We start from the raw sequence: 18445 nt of genomic DNA, 5'->3' as shown, positions 1-18445 counted from the left end.
CCTTAACTGGAGCGTGGCATAACATTGAAGTGTGCACATTCCACGTGAAACAAGTTATCTAGGATCTAAGCTTTATATTCCACAATTGTGAAACCTTCCCTGAAGAGGCGTGTCGATGATGGTACACGCGGACTATATACTTTCATAGTTATCTGCTCTATCAGATATATAATTTCATTCCATGTCATGACACGCTCTTACTCATACACAGTCAGCGTTAGATGTCCCTCGACATTAGCCAGTGGTGCTCAGAGACCTCGGGTAGGTTCTATTTTCATCTACTAAAAATATTGTGTTTCATATACACATAGTTATTTTCTAAAATACATACGTTATGGATGAATGGAGCCGGTGTCGTCATTGTGTGAAAAGTCTTCAGAAATATATAATACTGTTATGTTTGTTCTATGAAAATGTTGACAACGTGAATCATTTACCTGTTTGAGGCTATAATACGGGTGCCTTTTTGACGATTGGGTAAATGTTTAGTTTCCAGACATATATATATATCGGTCACATTAAATTTCGTTCAAATAAACACATTGAACTTTAAAGGACAAGTAAATTGAGACAAAAAATATTCCGATATTGTTGGAAAATCAATTTTCCATGATACATTTCGCCAATTTCCGAGAGAGAGAAATGTATATTATTTGTTCAAAGTATTTTAATGTCCACGTGAATGTAATGAAATTAAACGCTTAGTAATCGGGTATTTCGTTTAGGGGACGATTTCACCTGTCGTTGTTTTGTCTGTTTTACGATATTTCCGGATATTGTTTGTCAAGCATTTGTAATTAAGAATGCTCTGAAGTCTTAAGATCTGCAAAATTGATATTTTGACCACGTTTGTCTTTCTTCCTCGGTGATGCGCCTTACATCAGGAGTTGTGCCAAGTGTCCATAACCGGAAGTCGGGCAGTGTCAAGGAGAGACACAGTGGTAGTGTATTGTGCTCAATGACTTCTGAACAGCTTTTGCCGTTATGTGACCAAACGTTATATTTTTGTTACATTTCACATCAATCACAGGTTACTATATGGAAGGATTTCATGACAGACCATTTACGTCGAATATGGATACCTTTGTGGAAAGCTAACGCATGAGAAGAATTAACGTGCTGCATAAGGACATAAGAGCTGTTGTGCTAATGTCCTTCACTGATGAAAGAATACAAGTAGACCATGTGTTCACCGGTATACAGCACAACATATGCTGTCACCAGTACAACATTGTGTTTATCGTGCAACAATGTTTTCATTATGCAAACTACATGTAAACTGTTTGTTCAACGTGCAATCTAAAAGTAACACAACGTGTTTACTGTAGAACCTACTGGAAAACAACTTGTTTATCATACAGCCTTTCAGTACAGGGTTCAGTTACTGTGCGTCCTAAAAAGGAAAACAAAGTGATCATTGTAAAATCTCCAGTGTATACAATCTCACGACTGGATTTTAGATACGAGGCTCATCTTGCACGATGAGGTCCCGGAAATATCTACCACTGGTTGTGCCCGTCACCATGTGCACTATATACTTAACTGTATTTTTCACAAGCTTTACAATACTACCTACCATCAAGGAATCTGCACAAGACGTCACAGAGAAGACCTTGAGAAGACCTGGAGAAGAACGTTTTCTTCTAGGACACACTGCAGCATATGTGGGGAACTTCTTTTTTGTTAAACAAAGCACAACGCCTGTTCCATATGATAGAATCAGCATTGTTGCCGTCGAACAATCAGGAACAAATAATGAAAAGCCTGTGATGCTATCAAAGCCTCCAGAACCTGCTGCGGATGTTGCGAATGTCTCAAGTGCCCATGAAGATAGACCACACTTAGGGCCCAATAATGAAAAGGTAGTGACACAATCTAAGCCCCCTGTACCTGCTGAAGAAAGGCCAGATGCAGAACCCAGTAATACAAAGGCTGTGACACGACCTAATCCTCAAGAATCTAGGGCGAATGCTCAATTCTCTAATATACGTGATGATAAGAAAATGCAGGTACCACTGACTCTTGATAGGCTTCTGCTGTTCCCTCCTGAACCAAAACCAGCTGCAACGCCACCCACTGTGGTGAACAACATACCCGTCAAGAATGGAAATCGGAATATTTTACAATTGCCTCTTGCTAGTTCACAAACGAATAGAGAGGTGGACCAAGATGTGTTATCAAGTACAGATAAACGTCGCGACATGACCAAATTGGATCGCGTTGCAGCAGAAACAAATGCACCAAGAGTTAGCCACCAGTTAGCACAAAAGACAAATAAACTTGTCAGTCATAACAAACACTTTACAAATCTGGGTCAAGAAAATAAAGTATATGATAAAGTAGATCACAGGAAAGATGATGTGAAAGGGTTTACAACAGGTGGCCCCTCTATAGACACCGTAAAACAGTCACCGAGACAGTTTCATGACAACAAAGCCACAGGGGGGAGTTACAAGACACGTCAAATGCAAATGACTCGTTCTGTGTTTGACAAATCAGCCAAACGTGTTTTCAGGAAGGCATATACTAGCCCTAACTTTACTCGTCCTCGTATGTCCTCCATACAGAGATATTCGGACATGAAGCAACGTTTGCTCAAGCAACCCACAAGGGTCTCAAACAACAGCACAGTCAATACTACAGCAATGTTAGCACATTCAGTTCTGGAACCAGTGACAGGTGAAAGACGTATAGTCAAGTTATCTGACTTTATAACGAGAAAGACGAATCGAAACGAATCTACGACCCTCAAAAATATTACCGTGAGTCGTTCCATAACTCCAACAACACTAAACAGTCCAACTGTGAAACAAAGTGAACAATCCAGAATCATCCCATTCCTTAGGCCACCCGAAATTCCAACAGCCACAATCAATTCCACTGTACACGAAAGGGCATTTGAGAAATACAACAACGTCCCATTTCTGAGGCCACCTGAAATTCCAACAACGCCAGTCAGTCCATCTGGGCAAAAAAGGGGATCTGAAGAATTCAACACCCCATACTTCAGTCCACCCAAAATTCCAATAACACTAAACAGGCCTACTGTGCAACAAAAGACATTTGAAAAATTAAATAAAACCCCATTTATCGAGCCACTCGAAATATCAACAACCCCAAACAGTCCATCTGTGAAACAGACAGCATTTCTCGACCCACCCGAAATTCTAGGAAAGCGAGAAAGTCCTACTGTGCAACAAAGGGCATTTGAAAAATCCAATAAGATCTCATTCCGGAAGCCGTCCCAACTCCCTACAGCAAAACACAGTCAAACTGTGAAACCAAAACCATTTGAAAAATCCAGCATCATCCCATTCTTGAGGCCACCCGAAATTCCAACCACGCCACTCGGTTCAACTGAACAACAAAGGGCATTTGAAAAATTAAACATTCCATTCATTAGGCCACCCGAAATCCCAACAACACCAGTCAGTCCAACTGTGCAACAAAGAGTACTTGAAAACCCCAACAAAATCCCATTCCTCAGCCCACCCGAAATTCCAACAACACCAGTCAGCCGAACTGTACAGCAAAGGGTACTTGAAAACCCCAATTACATCCCATTCCTCAGCTCACTCGAAATCCCAACAACACCAATTAGTCCCACTGTGCAACAAAAGGCTTTAGAAGAATTCAATTACATCCCAAACACCAGGCGGCCTGAAACGCCACCAACTCCAAACAGCCAAACAGAGAAACAGGTTATCTACAATGTACACAACGACATCCAAAACACCAAACAACCTGGACCTGCAACATCAGCCCCAACAACCTTTATCTATGATAGAATCCGACATCTTTCTAGAGAATCTAAAAGCCCATCCATCTCAAGGCAGCCAGACCTTCAAAAAGCAACAACAACTGCAGGCATGGACTCTGATGTTGACACCAATACATTGATGCCATATGTAGATAAGCTAGTTCCGTCCTCCACGCCAAGCTACGGCAAGGAACAGACACAACAGGCGCTACTGTACCTGGACATGGAAGTTGACTACAAAAGGGAATCAACAATATTACGGAACGGTATTTTCAGGCTAAGAAGCGGTACACCTCATGAACCATATTCTACACGAGAGTTAATTCAGTCGAAGGAAACGTCCATCTCAGCACAGCATACAATAGATGGTGGAACCACAAGTCCCGAAACACGTTTGGAAAAGGGCATTCATAATACCAACATGGAGGAAATGGCACCAAAGATCTTGTCTCTCCCTGCCGTCACTGAAAGCAGATCAACAGCAGATCCCATCGGCAATGTAACCACAGCTGACGCAGAGGTCAGTCTTTACCGCCAATTACCTAACGGAACAACCTCTGACCACGCTGTGAAGGATAATGAAGGGGAAGACGTGGAGCTGGACATTCGTGTGGACGAGGCTCGAATAATAAATGTTACGGGAAGTCCTTCAGGGGGTAGTCACGTGAGTACTTCTCAGGGAAAGACTCAGTCTCTGCAGATTGAAGCTTTTGAGAGACAAACCGTGTTCGTCGAACCTCATTTGCCGCAGTCAACATCGCAGGACACGCCCAGTGGACCAGGTAATGTGTGACAATGTAAATGGCGAATATTGTTCTTACTCTGGCACATCACAAAACCATTGTCATGAGAATACTCTTTTCGGATATGAAAACTGATAACTGACAATTATATAATATATGCCGCACCACACAACAAATTAGTCCGTCCACTCGACCATGTTCATTTGTCAACCAATAGTATTTGGCAGCCTCAAAGAAATGATTTGGCAGAGATTTCATGTGATTATCGTTAGGGTTTAACAGTTTGGCGCCTTTATTATACGACATACATACGCACGCACGATCGCACGCACGCTCAAAGTATATAAAGGTAATTTATGAACCATATGCATATATTTTGAAAGTTGCAGTACATGTTTATAAATTCTAGTCTATTCATGTTGAAAAATATTCGGAAACCATATCAGTTTGATCAAAAGTATTATATACCGAGCTGTTAATAGCCCCTTGGTAGATGTGGAACTAAGACCACTATCTACTGTAGATCTACCTAACCAGCTTATAAGGGGGTATATCAGCACATGGAGGAAAGCTAATCTGTCTCAGCTGACCTGCCATGAATACTTCATAAGTGAAATTAATCGCCAAGGTTGATAGCTCCACCCGATCTCCGAAACTGATACAATAACGTACACGCAACGCAGTCCCATTTTACACCGCTGTCAACCATCTAGCCGAGACAATCAGTTCACCATTACATGCGAACCTGAGCGAGGGTTCTCACAGGAGGAGTCAGCTGCGCATAGACGGAGACGTTACATGTACATATACATTTTCACTATAGTTTAACGCAAAAGAACCGGGTTCGATTCGCGACATGGGTGCATTGTGTGAAGCCCATTTCTTGTGTTTCCCGCCGTGATATTACTGAAATATTGCTAGAAGCGGCCTTAAACCATACTCACTCACTCACTCACCTGAATACTGCCGACCCGGTAATTCCTTTCCGACTTCCGTGAGATGAGACTAGTGTTGTATGATAAACGAGGTTGCAGTCATCGTTGTTTGGGATTAAAAAACAATCAGATTTCGAGTATACATATGTTGTTGCAACTATATTTTCCATTCAAGTGTAATTATGACTGACAATTAAATTAAAACTCAACATGAAGATGTGATCTGCACAGGGGAGTACGGAGCACCCGTAACAGTAGACTATGACACACTCTCTTACCGGGACAGGCTGCAATATGCGGAGGGATACAAACAGCACTACTTTAACCAGTACGTGAGTGACATGGTCTCCGTCAGAAGACGACTGTTCGATGATAGACCTAAAAGGTATGGCATGAACACATGTACCAATAATATATGTATATATTATATATTATATGTAGTATATAGTGTCACACAATAGCAAAACTAGTCGTAGAAGTAGTAGTTTGTAATAGAAGTAGTAGCAGTAGTGGCAGTAGTAGTAGTAGTAGTAGAAGTAGTAGTAGTAGTAGTAGTAGTGGTAGTCTGTAATGGTAGTAGTATAAGTAGTACTTTGTAATAGTAGTAGTAGCACTAGCAGTAGTAGTGGTATTAGTAGTCGTTTGTAAAAGTAGTAGCAGCAGCAGTAGCAGGGGTAGTTGTTTATAGTAATAGAAGTAGAAGTAGTAGTTATAATAGCTGTAGTAGTAGTAGTAGTTGTAGTAGTAGTAGTAGTAGTAGTAGTAGCAGCAGCAGTAGTTTGTAGTGGTAGTAGTAGTAGATTGTATTAACTTAGTAATGGTAGTGGTAGTAGGCGTTTGTAAAAAAAACAGTTGCAGTGCAGTAGCAGTTGCAGTGGTAGTAGTTGATAGTATAGATGTAGCAGTAGTAGTAGTAGTAGTAGTAGTAGTAGTAGTAGTAGTTTGTAAATGTAACAACTACCTACATAAACAGCAACATGTTTACTGGTTAGATTTTATCAACATCGTTTTGACAGGAGAATTGAGGTGATATATCGTCGCGCCAAGGAATACATCATGCATATACTGTCTGCAGTAAATCACACACGAGCGAAATGAAATGTTATGAAACGTAACACTCGATGCCAGAACTACTGGCAGTGGTTTCCATGGCAAGATCGTGAAGATCAGTATAGAAAATACATGCTAATTATAAATAACTTATCCGACATATATTACGGTGTTTGCAACAGTAGTTGATGTTTTGTTATTGCAAAGTTTTTATATTTGGATATTTTCAGGTTCTTGCGTGCAGGGTTATAACCTGGAAATATACGTTCATAAGTTGCAGGACAAGGCTCTACTCGGGGAAGTTACCGGAAGTAAGCGTCATCATATCATTCCATAACGAGGCTTGGTCAACACTCCTCCGGTCAATCCACAGTATTCTGGACAGATCGCCCCCGGACCTACTGAGGGAGATTATTCTCGTGGATGACCTCTCCAATAATGGTAAATAATTCTTATAGCTCTACTTTTCAAACTGCAATGATCCGAAGGATTTCCGTAAAGAGTCCAACCGATGATAGTGAGATATATCAAAATGTGTCGTGATGGTAATGGAGAACCAGACTGTTACATGCCGAAATATTTAGATTTTTTTCCAGTAACAAACGCTCTTCTAGTAAATAAATATTAAGATACGGTGAAGCCTGATGATAATTAGCGGGGCTCGTTTAACAAAGCCATCGAAGTGCTATGATTGATGGTACATACAAAACGTCCACGCAATAGAATATCCAGGCTGGATTATACGACGAAACATATTCCAAAGGGCGTAAAGGCAAACAAGAGTTGACTAGAACATTAAGTTTAACGTCCGTCCAAGATTGCTGCACTTATATAGCCACGTGCATACACCTGTGTGTGTGGCTGCTTGTATTTGTCCGGATTAATACCGATTGTATCGTGTAAGCCAACTGAGATGCCATGCCGCAGTTTAACATGAATACCCTACTCAGACACAGTATACTGACTCCGAGCCGACCAGTCCTTGTTTTAGCCCCTTAATGCCGAGTTTATAGTGCTAGCTCACTGAGATGCCATGCCGCAGTTCAACATGAATACCCCACTCAGACACAGTATACTGACTCCGAGCCGACCACTCCTTGTTTTAGCCCCTTAATGCCGAGTTTATTGTGCTAGCCCACTGAGATGCCATGCCGCAGTTCAACATGAATACCCCACTCAGACACAGTATACTGACTCCGAGCCGACCAGTCCTTATTTAGCCCCCTAATGCCGAGCGCCAGACAGGGTAACAACAAGTACCATCTTTTAACGCTTTTTGGCATGACGCGGCAAGGGATTGAACCCTGGACTTTCCGCTCTCTCTACCACTAGGAGCTGCATTAAAATAAATGAGAAATGCAAAGCTCAATCTCGGAACACTTGTGTTTATTCATGTCATCAGTGTAAATGATGTACTCCAATATTTCCTTCTGTTTCTCGTCCAAGGTTTAATATAAGATGGCCATGTCTGATATATGTCATGTTCTCTCCAATTTCACTAAAATCAGACCTTAGTTCTCGCTACCGCTAAACAAAGATCTGAGCACATCCCATTACGGGTCAAGTTAGACCGACCTTGCGCGAACTTTGACCGACCAATAGAATGACCAATCAGAAGGCCGCTTTCTCGTGCTTTACGGCACTAATTTCAAATTGGCGGCTACGCTTTGAAACACATTTTGACAAATTCTCGATTACAAATTTGAAACCTTAACAAAAGAACATTCTGGAATGGCTAATAGATGGTCTAGATTGTATGGATTCAGTCGTTAAACCTGTAACTATCGTTCGGAATACCCCGTGTAAAAATTTTCGAGGTTGTATGATTAGAAATCACATTCCGACTGTCATTTTCATGATCTGGTAAGCGACGCTCTCATTGGTCGAATGAAAGGTCGTTCTGATGTGACCCCTAATGGGATGTCTTCAGGTCTTTGTCTAGCGGTAGCGAGAAGTAAGGTCTAATTTAAATGAGATTGTGCTCTCTCAAATGTCGGAGGATATGAAAATTACCTGTCTGTCCAATAAGGTTATCTGAAGACTCCACTTGAGGAATATATAGCCACTCTCGTCAAGGTCACACTCCTCCGCACCACAACGAGACAGGGCGTGGCACGTTCTCGACTCCTTGGTTACGCTGCTGCACGAGCTCCAGTTCTGATCTTCATGGACTCACACACTGAATGTTTCCCAGGTAACAAGTCACTTGAAAATTGGATTTGGCCAAAACGTTATCTAAACGTTACTAGGCTGAAAACAGTCACCGAACCACTGACAACTATAGGTCCAAAACGAGGCGACTAACGGGATCGTTAGGTCAGGCTCGCTGACTTGGTTGCTGCATGGCTTCACATCCCAATTGCGTAGATAGATGTCCCTGTCACTCACTAGATTGTCTGGTCCAAGGTCGATTACTTACACACCACCGTCGTAAACCCGTAATATTGCTATGTGCGGCGTTAAACAACAAACAAGACAAACAGTATCAAACAATATCCGACTATATCATGAACATGTGAGTCGCTCGTCACAAATACATGCAAAGGCTAGACAAATGTTCACCTGCAAATTCACGGAAACAAAGTCATGACAGTGAATTGCATCGGACATCATTCTGGTCACCGAAGGGGCGGTCGGGTAGCCTTGTGGTTAAAGCGTTCGCTCGTCACGCCGAAGACCCGGGTTCGATTCCCGACATGGGTACAATGTGTGAAGCCCATTTCTGGTGTCCCCCGCCGTGATATTGCTGGAATATTGCTAAAAGAGGCGTAAAACCATACTCACTCACTCTGGTCACCGAAACCTAAAATTTGATAATAACCTCCACATGTCTACCATAAATCCTTTTGAAAGCCTTACTCGGGACTTGAGTGACGTAACTCTGAATAACAAATGATTTATGCAAAGTATTAATTGATTTTTGTTATTTTACTTGACAGTTGTAAATAAGATCTAGCGAGGTTTTTAGGCCCATGACGTTACATAATTTGAGTGAGTGCGGATGATTTTACGCCGCTGTTGGCAATATTCCAGCAATATAACAGCGGGGGACACCAGAAATAGGCTTCACACAATGTATCCATGTCGGGAATCGAACCCGGGTCTTCGGCGTGACGAGCGAACGCTTTAACCACTAGGCTACCAGGCCGCCCCACAGATGATTGTTTAATTTAAATTAAGTCAATTCTTTGTTTGAGATAATGCATTACATAAATGGCCGATAGTGACAACATGTGATCCTCCTCTATGATGAGGTGATAGATGTGGGTATCATGTACGTATACCTTATGGTAGAAAATAAATTCAACTAGCGTAAGATATGTTCCGTCCACAGGCTGGCTGGAACCGTTGTTAGAGGTAATATCACTGGACCCTTCTACCGTTACCTTCCCGGTGATCACCCCAATTGATCCCGATGACTTTCGTTCCCGGACGTCGTTGCCTACACATCGAGGCGGTTTCAGTTGGGAAGGCTTGAGGTTTGTGTGGGACGCCATTCCTGCCAAGGAACAAAACAAAAGAACAGAGACTGAGCCGATAAGGTAAACTGTCAGTGAGTGATAATGGAGTGTGGTGAAATATGGTTTAACATCGCGTTCACGACTTTGTCACTAACCTACAGTGTGTGGCTTCTTATACTAGTAGGACGTTTTGCCTGTTTTATAGTGCTAGACCAATGAGATACCATGCTGCAGTTTAACATGGATACCCAACTCAAACACATAAATGCCGTCCGAGTCGATGGGCTTGTTTCAACGGGGGGTCGTTTAGCCTAGTGGTTAAAGCATTCGCTCGTCACGCCGAAGACCTGGGTTCGATTCCCGACATGGGTACAATGTGTGAAGCCATTTTCTTGTGTCCCCCGCCGTGATATTGCTGGAATATTGCTAAAAGCAGCGTAAAATCAAACTCACTCATTCTTCGTCTTTATGCTGAGCGCCAATAACAAGTACCATACTTTAACGTATTTTGGGTGGCCGACATTCTGCTCGACGGGCAGACACTCTATCAAAGACACCGCTGAGGCAAGAAGTGCAAAAGGGTGCAAGGCAATGGCCTGTTTCATATATATGTTGCACGTATAACACATAGAAATGGGTGACTGATGGAGTTTTGGTTTAAACGCAGCTTTGAACAGTATTTCAGTTGTATCAGTCGTACCAGCTTCATGTCAGGGAATTCCTACGTGAATCACGGTAAGGCGATGACGAACCCAAAAACATAACCAGGAAGAACTGAGATTCGAACCCACGATCAAAGGCAAGCAAGAAAACAAACTGCTTGCCTGAAGGGTACATTGATCTTACAAAGACGGAACATGACCTGATCATGTCAGTTTGTGTGTTATTTCCAGATCCCCCACGATCCCAGGGGGAGTGTTTGCCATCAACAAGGCCTTCTTTGAAATACTCGGAGGTTTTGATCCAGGGATGATGTTCTGGGGAGGGGAAAACCTGGAACTCTCCTTTAAGGTGGGGTTGACTATTCTTTCAAATGTTGAATCTTTTATAGAGCGAGCCAGAATTGTAACCTAAACAAAGACAACGTTCATTAACACTCTCAGATCACTCTCATGATCATCATGTGTGTGAACAATTAAGAAGTAGTAGTAGTAGTTTTAGTAGTAGTAGTAGTAGTAGTAGTAGTCGTAGTAGTAACAGTAGTAATAGTGATTATTGTAGTTATAGTAGTTGCAGTAGTAGTCATTTTAGTAGTAGTAGTGGTAGTAGTAGTAATAATAGCAGTAGTAGTGGTTGTAGTAGTAGTAGTAGTTGTAGTAGTAGTCATTTTAGTAGTAGTAGTAGTAGTAGTCATTTTAGTAGTAGAAGTGGTAGTGGTAGCAGTAGTAGTAGTAGTAGTAGTGGTAGTAGTAGTAGTGGTAGTAGAAGTAGTAGTAGTAGTCCTTTTAGTAGTAGTAGTAGTAGTAATAGTAGTAGTAGTAGTAGTAGTAGTCATTTTAGTAGTAGTAGTGGTAGTAGTAGTGGTAGCAGTAGTAGTAGTTGTAGTAGAAGTTGTAGTAGTAGTTGTAGTAGTAGTCGTAGTAGTTGTAGTAGTAGTAGTCGTAGTAGTAACAGTAGTAATAGGGATTATTTTAGTTATAGCAGTTGTAGTCATTTTAGTAGTAGTAGGGGTAGTAGTAGTAATAATAGTAGTAGTAGTGGTAGTAGGAGTGGTAGTAGTAGTAGTAGTACTAGTCACTTTAGTAGTAGTAGTAATAGTAGTAGTAGTAGTAGTCATTTTAGTAGTGGTAGTAGCAGTGGTAGCAGTAGTAGTAGTTGTAGTAGTTGTAGTAGTAGTAGTAGTCATTCTAGTAGTAGTAGTGGTAGTAGTAATAATAGTAGTGGTAGTAGTAGTGGTAGCAGTAGTGGTAGCAGTAGTAGTAGTAGTAGTAGTAGTAGTAGTAGTAGTAGTAGTAGTAGTAGTAGTAATAGTAGTAGTAGTAGTAGTAGTAATAGTATTGGACACTGCCATACACGTTTGGATTCCTGGTAGATGTGGGCTGGGGGTTGTCCAAGTGTCTCTGAAGGTGGATCGGGAGGTCATGACGGACATATCTGATTTCGTGTTACTGTGGCCCCGATGGAGTATCGTTGATCATGCTTGACTACCGGTTTGTCCGCAATCAAACTGATTATTACAACACATTTCACACTTGCTCCAGGTTTGGATGTGCAATGGCAGTATACTCCTTCTGCCATGTTCACAAGTTGGTCACGTGTTCCGGAACTCCAACCCTGTCACGTGGCCAAACAGAGAGGAGGTTGCCAACGTTAACACAGTGAGAGTAGCGGAAGTGTGGATGGATGCATACAAGAACTATGTGTATGATCCATCCTTCTTGAAACCGGTGAGCATGTGAAGCAGTAGCAACAGAAGTTGAAGTACAAGTGGTGGTGGGAGAAGTTGTAGTGGTAGTAGTAGTAGCAGCAGTAGTAGCAGTAGTAGCAGCATAAGTAGAAGTAGAAATAGTAGTAGTAGCCGCAGTAGAAGCAGTAGCAATCGTAGTAGTGGTAGTAGTAGCAGTAGTAGTATCAACTGAAGTAGTAGCAGTAGCAATAGTAGTAGTGGTAGTAGCAGCAGTAGTAGTAGCAGTAGCAATGGTAGTAGTAGCAGAAGCAGTGGTAGTAGTAGCAGTAGCAATGGTAGTAGTAGCAGTAGCAATGGTAGTAGTAGTAGTAGCAGCACTAGTAGCAGTAGCAATAGTAGTAGTATTAGCAGGAGTAGTAGCAGTAGCAATACTAGTAGTAGTAGCAGTAGCAATGGTAGTAGTATTATCACTAGTAGCAGTAGCAATAGTAGTAGTAGCAGCAGTAGTAGCAGTAGCAATACTACTAGTAGTAGTAGCAGTTTAGTAGAAGCAGAAGCAATGGTGGTAGTAGCAGCACTAGTAGCAGTATCAATAGCAGTAGTAGCAGCAATAGTAGTAGAAGTAGCAGCAGTAGTAGTAGTAGCACTAGTAGCAGTAGCAATAGTAGTAGTAGCAGCAGTAGTAGCAGTGGACATGATAGTTGCAGTAGCAGCAGTAGCAGTAGTAGCAGAAGCAGTAGCAATAGCAGTAGTAGCAGCAGTAGTAGCAATAGTAGTAGTAGCAGCAGTAGAAGCAATAGTAGTAGTAGCAGCAGTAGTAGCAGCAGCAGTAGCAAAAGTAGTAGTAGTAGCAGCAGTAGTAGCAGTAGTAATAGTAGTAGTAGCAGCAGTGATAGCAGCAGCAGTAGCAATAGTAGTAGTAAGAATAGTAGTAGTAGCAATAGTAGTAGCAGTAGTAGTAGCAGCAGCAGTAGCAATAGTAGTAGTAGTAGCAGCAATAGTAGTAGTAGCAGCAGTAGTAGTAGCAGCAGTAGTAGCAATAGTAGTAGCACTTATAGTTCGCACTATTATTACACGTTATGGGGAGTAGTACAGTTTGTAGTTGTAGGGTTTTCTGTAGGCTAAAAAGTGAAACGTTTACTAATTATGTAAATCTTATAAACATGGTTTCAATAGGACAATTACGGGGACATAACCCTCCGTCAAGCTCTGAGGCAGCGCCTTCGCTGTCACGACTTCCACTGGTACATGCGCAACGTCTACGCGGAGAAGCAGGTTCCCCATCGTCTCGTCGCATCTGGAGAGGTTAGACCACGTGACCATGTAGGATCTAACTGAGAGAATGTGCACATGCCTTCATATATGATCACTTCACGGCAGAAGGAAATGACTAATGGTGAAGGATACCTTTGGGTAATGATATTGTTGGTTGTAGTAATTACAGTAGTTGTAGTGGTGGTGATGACGGTGGTGGTGGTTGTTGCGTTTGCAATGGCGGTGGTGGTGATGACGGTGGTGTTGGTGGCGGTGGTGGTAGTTCTAGTTGAATCTGTAGTAGAATATGTAGAGTGTGTCATGGGAAATGATAAATACCAAATTCTTCTGGAATACGCTCGTATGCAGCCTCAGACTTATCCAGGCCAACTAACCTGATCTTGTCCTTTTTGATAAATCCCATGAATATTATTGAATTTTCTGTCCCTTTTGACACTAATGCGATTGACAAGATTCAGAAAACAATATGGCACGAATTGTCACGCATGCATCCCAAGTACCAAGCTGGCCGACCCCCTATTGTTCTCGGTGCCATAGGTTTTGGTACATCCCAATCTGTTGACTGACATTGGGAGAGTACCCCCTGCTGCCAGGACTACAGCCCTTCTGACAATCAGGGCAATGCAGGAGGCTGCAATTTTAGGAATCTTTATATTCTCCGAAACGTTCTGGACTCTACTCGGCATCGCTTCCTTGGAGAAGTCCCATTCGCTGTCTGGGTTGCGTGTAGAAGGGGCAAGGGCCCTGAAATGATGATGCGCCTTACCAGTCTGACTGTGCCAGGATCACCCAAACCCTCTTTGCTGCATTTATTTATTTTATGATATTTATTATATCATGTTGCAGTAGTTGCAGAATATGAAGAAGTGGAATCTGTATTTAGTGCATCACTGTTAGATATATTTGGCCACTCGTGGCCCAGTGGTTAAGGCCACTGGTCATCATGTCGAAAATCCATGTTCGATACCACAAAGGCACAATGCATGAAGAAACATTTATGATGGTATCGGATTGTTGCTGAAGACGGCGTAAAGTCACTTACTTTTGTAACGTATATTTGATAGGTTCGACCTGCTGGGTCCCGTCACTGCGTGACAAGCCTGAGTGGACAGAATCTCCACCTGAGGCCGTGTCATGGACAGGGTGTAAACCAGGTAAATGCAGGGTGTCGAGTAGCGAGGGGTGGACGCACACGATGTAGCTGGGTGGCACATACTTTCGAACCAATTCGCAGTGTATGTCATTCATTGATCCCTGTACAGTTCCCTACCGTGGTCAAGTGGTAGAGCGTCCGCCCGGAGAGCGGAAGGTCCGGTGTTCGATCCCCGGCCGCGTCATACCAAAAGACGTTAAAAGATGGTACTTGTTGTTACCCTGTCTGGCGCTCGGCATTAGGGGGCTACAACAAGGACTGTTCGGCTCGGATTCAGTATACTGTGTCTGAGTGGGGTATTCATGTTAAACTGCGGCATGGTATCTCAGTGGGCTAGCACTATAAATCGGCATCAGTCCGGACTAGTACAAGCACACACACACACACACGTACACACACACACACAGACACACACACACAGACACACACACACAGAGAGACACACACGCGCGCGCGCTATATAAGTGCAATAATCTTGGACGCGACGTTAAACCCAATTTCACCTCACCTCACCTGTAGAGTTGTTTTCATTCCAAACACCACACGCACCATACCACAGTCAGTGGTAATAATATTACAGCTATCTGACGTCGGTTTGTAAATAACCGAACTGACCTGAAAACCATTAGGCTACTGCACCGTCCCTGTTGTAAGAGTATATGTGATAGATGGATGCACTGTTAGACAATGTGAAACATGTGGAAATGTAATTAGAATTAATATGGCATGGATTGATTCCAAGGTTTTCGGGGCGTGATCTGTGGTGTGTCGTGTGTGTCGTGCGATCTGTCGTGTGTGTCGTGCGATCTGTCGTGTGTGTCGTGTGATCTGTGGTGTGTCGTGTGATCTGTGGTGTGTCGTGTGTGTCGTGCGATCTGTCGTGTGTGTCGTGTGATCTGTGGTGTGTCGTGTGTGTCGTGCGATCTGTCGTGTGTGTCGTGTGATCTGTGGTGTGTCGTGTGATATGTGGTGTGTCGTGTGTGTCGTGTGGTCTGTGGTGTGTCGTGTGTGTCGTGTGATCTGTGGTGTGTCGTGTGTGTCGTGCGATCTGTCGTGTGTGTCGTGTGATCTGTGGTGTGTCGTGTGATATGTGGTGTATCGTGTGATCTGTGGTGTGTCGTGTGATCTGTGGTGTGTCGTGTGTGTCGTGTGTGTCTGTGGTGTGTCGTGTGTGTCGTGCGATCTGTCGTGTGTGTCGTGTGATCTGTCGTGTGTGTCGTGCGATCTGTCGTGTGTGTCGTGCGATCTGTCGTGTGTCGTGTGATCTGTGGTGTGTCGTGTGTGTCGTGCGATCTGTCGTGTGTGTCGTGTGATCTGTGGTGTGTCGTGCGATCTGTCGTGTGTGTCGTGCGATCTGTCGTGTGTGTCGTGTGATCTGTGGTGTGTCGTGTGTGTCGTGCGATCTGTCGTGTGTGTCGTGTGATCTGTGGTGTGTCGTGCGATCTGTCGTGTGTGTTTCGTGGTCTGTGGTGTGTCGTGTGGTCTGTGGTGTGTCGTGTGGTCTGTGGCGTGTGGCGTGTGGCGTGTGGCGTGTGGCGTGTGGCGTGTTGTCTGTTTTTTGTGGTGTACAACTTGTTTCTGTGTTTCATATATTCTTAGCTGTGGCAAATAACTCAACAAGGAGACTTCCAACAGGATAACATGTTCATCTGCACTTTGGACATGACCAGCCTCCATCTGGACCGGACATGCTCAGACAGACACAACTGGGAATACAGGGAGGTAAGCCGAGTGCCAAGGTTGGTTGAACATTTTAAAGAAATATTTTCTAATACCGTAAACAAGGGTGACGTTTACATATAGTTGCATTTCACCATGTATGTACATTGTAGATGATGTTAATCTAACACCACAACGTACAAGCTGCAATTTGACATTGCTTATTTAAGAGGTTTTCTTGAAGGTTTTCAAAGTGAACATACCCGATAATTTCCATTTCCCAATTTCCAAGTGGTAAAAAAGGACCCATATCATAACTCGTCCTTTTTGTTTCTACAACGCTCTCAAGTCAGTCGGGGGTAATAGTTGGTTAATGGATAGAGGTGCAATGCCCACGTGTTGGTGTATTTTGTATCTGCAGTAACTCCGTGTTCCACATCCTCTTTTCAGGATGATACTTTGTACCATCGGTTACTCCAGCTCTGTCTCCAAGCCAACCCAGATGGCATCATTGAAATTACAATCTGTGACTCCTCACCCTCGCAACAGTGGAACATTATCCGGACGTAGGTCTGCAACAGTTGGGGAATTTAGGTTTTCATTCTGCCTGACAGTGGTACATCATGCGGACATAGGTCTTCACAGTCTGGTAGTGTTACATCATGCGGACATAGGTCATCACACAGTCTGGTAGTGGTACATCGTGTGGACAAAGGTCATCATACTGTCTGGTAGTGGTACATCATGCGGACATAGGTCTTCACACTGCCTAGCAGAAAGACATCAGGCTGACACAGGTTTTCACACTGCCTGGCAGTTAGACATCAGACTGACATAGGTCTTCACACTGCCTGGTAGTTAGACATCAGGCTGACACAGGTTTTCACACTGCCTGGCAGTTAGACATCAGGCTGACATAGGTCTTCAAACTGCCTGGTAGAGAGAAATCATGATTACATTTGTCTACAATTTACCTGGCAGATAGACATCAGTCGGATACAGGGAGCGACACTACGTGACAGTAACAGTTACTTGGCAGGAAACTATGTATGAAAACGAGTTTGTTTTATTTCCTGTGAGTATTTATAAAATGTATTTACAATAATATAAAATGTATTTGTAATTGGAATGGAATATACCTGACTCAGTACATATTCCATTAATTACACATGTGTGGTGTGCACATTTGCAATTGGGGTGAATATGACATACTTCCTGCCTTAGCGTTTGGTGATTAGTATCATCGTTGGTATTGATCGACATTTATTCATGACAAATGTAGGCCTCCGGCTCATGCTCATATGGGTGGTCAGTCAGCATATAATATATGTAACAATAAACATTAGCAGTCAACATGCATCTTTCTGAAGCAATTTGCATGAAACATATACTTAGCCAGGTGTCAAATTTCATTCGTATCCGTTGATGCCAAAAGCATATTGTATTTGTTACGTGTAGGGTATGATATACATTTAGTAGGTATGTACTTCTCACGCAGTGTTTTATACCGGACACAAACCATCAAAAATTGTATTCATCTTCGACGTAACCTTCATTACAAAGAGTGCACAACCTCTTAATCTCTTGGAATGTTGAAATACCTGTCAGTTTCTATTTTGAGAACATGGGAACAGCACTGGGGGCTAAGTCTGGGCTGTACAGTTAAATCACCCACCCTACAGCCCAGACTTAGCCCCAAATCACTATTTCCTGTTCAGGCAAATGAAATCTGCCCTACGTGGGAGACGCTTCCAGGATGACGAGGACATGAAGGCTGCCACAGAGGCGAGGTAAGAGCGCCAATCTGCGGATTTCTATAAAAATGCTAGTAAAAGCTTCAAGGATAAATGGAATAAGTGTATTGAGGTGAATGGAGATTATATTGAAAAATAAAAGTGCAAAAGATATTCTGCGACTTGGTCTTATATTGAAGTTGCAAAACTTATTGAATGCCCCTCGTATTAGATGAATGAATATCTCCGTTTATGAAAAGGAACAATGATTCCCACCGATCATGCTTCCGGAAAGTGTGTAGAATTGAAAATGACATTTGAGGGAGGTG

General features: G+C 42.8%; 1 protein-coding gene and 1 long non-coding RNA gene across 2 annotated transcripts; both read left to right on the top strand.

Moving 5' to 3' along the window:
• The first annotated feature begins 2170 nt into the window (after positions 1-2170).
• LOC124125476 lies at positions 2171-13670 on the top strand. Its single transcript, XM_048391195.1, has 8 exons — positions 2171-4542; positions 5670-5823; positions 6763-6929; positions 8518-8682; positions 9823-10030; positions 10843-10960; positions 12151-12336; positions 13473-13670. Exons 1-8 carry the CDS (start codon positions 2202-2204, stop codon positions 13632-13634), a joined length of 3501 nt encoding a protein of 1166 aa, XP_048247152.1. The 5' UTR covers positions 2171-2201; the 3' UTR covers positions 13635-13670.
• A 989-nt stretch (positions 13671-14659) lies between these two features.
• On the top strand, positions 14660-18219 carry LOC125377553. The gene is made up of 3 exons (XR_007219704.1): positions 14660-14725; positions 16324-16446; positions 16834-18219. It is a non-coding gene; the product is annotated as an uncharacterized LOC125377553 (long non-coding RNA).
• Positions 18220-18445: the final 226 nt, after the last annotated feature.

This window comes from Haliotis rufescens, unplaced genomic scaffold (genome assembly GCF_023055435.1).
Source record: "Haliotis rufescens isolate VD_foot unplaced genomic scaffold, xgHalRufe1.0.p SCAF_9, whole genome shotgun sequence".
Taxonomy (NCBI): Eukaryota; Metazoa; Mollusca; class Gastropoda; order Lepetellida; family Haliotidae; genus Haliotis; species Haliotis rufescens.
The sequence above is the reverse complement of the archived record's forward strand: the minus strand, read 5'-3'. Positions and strand labels throughout refer to the sequence as shown.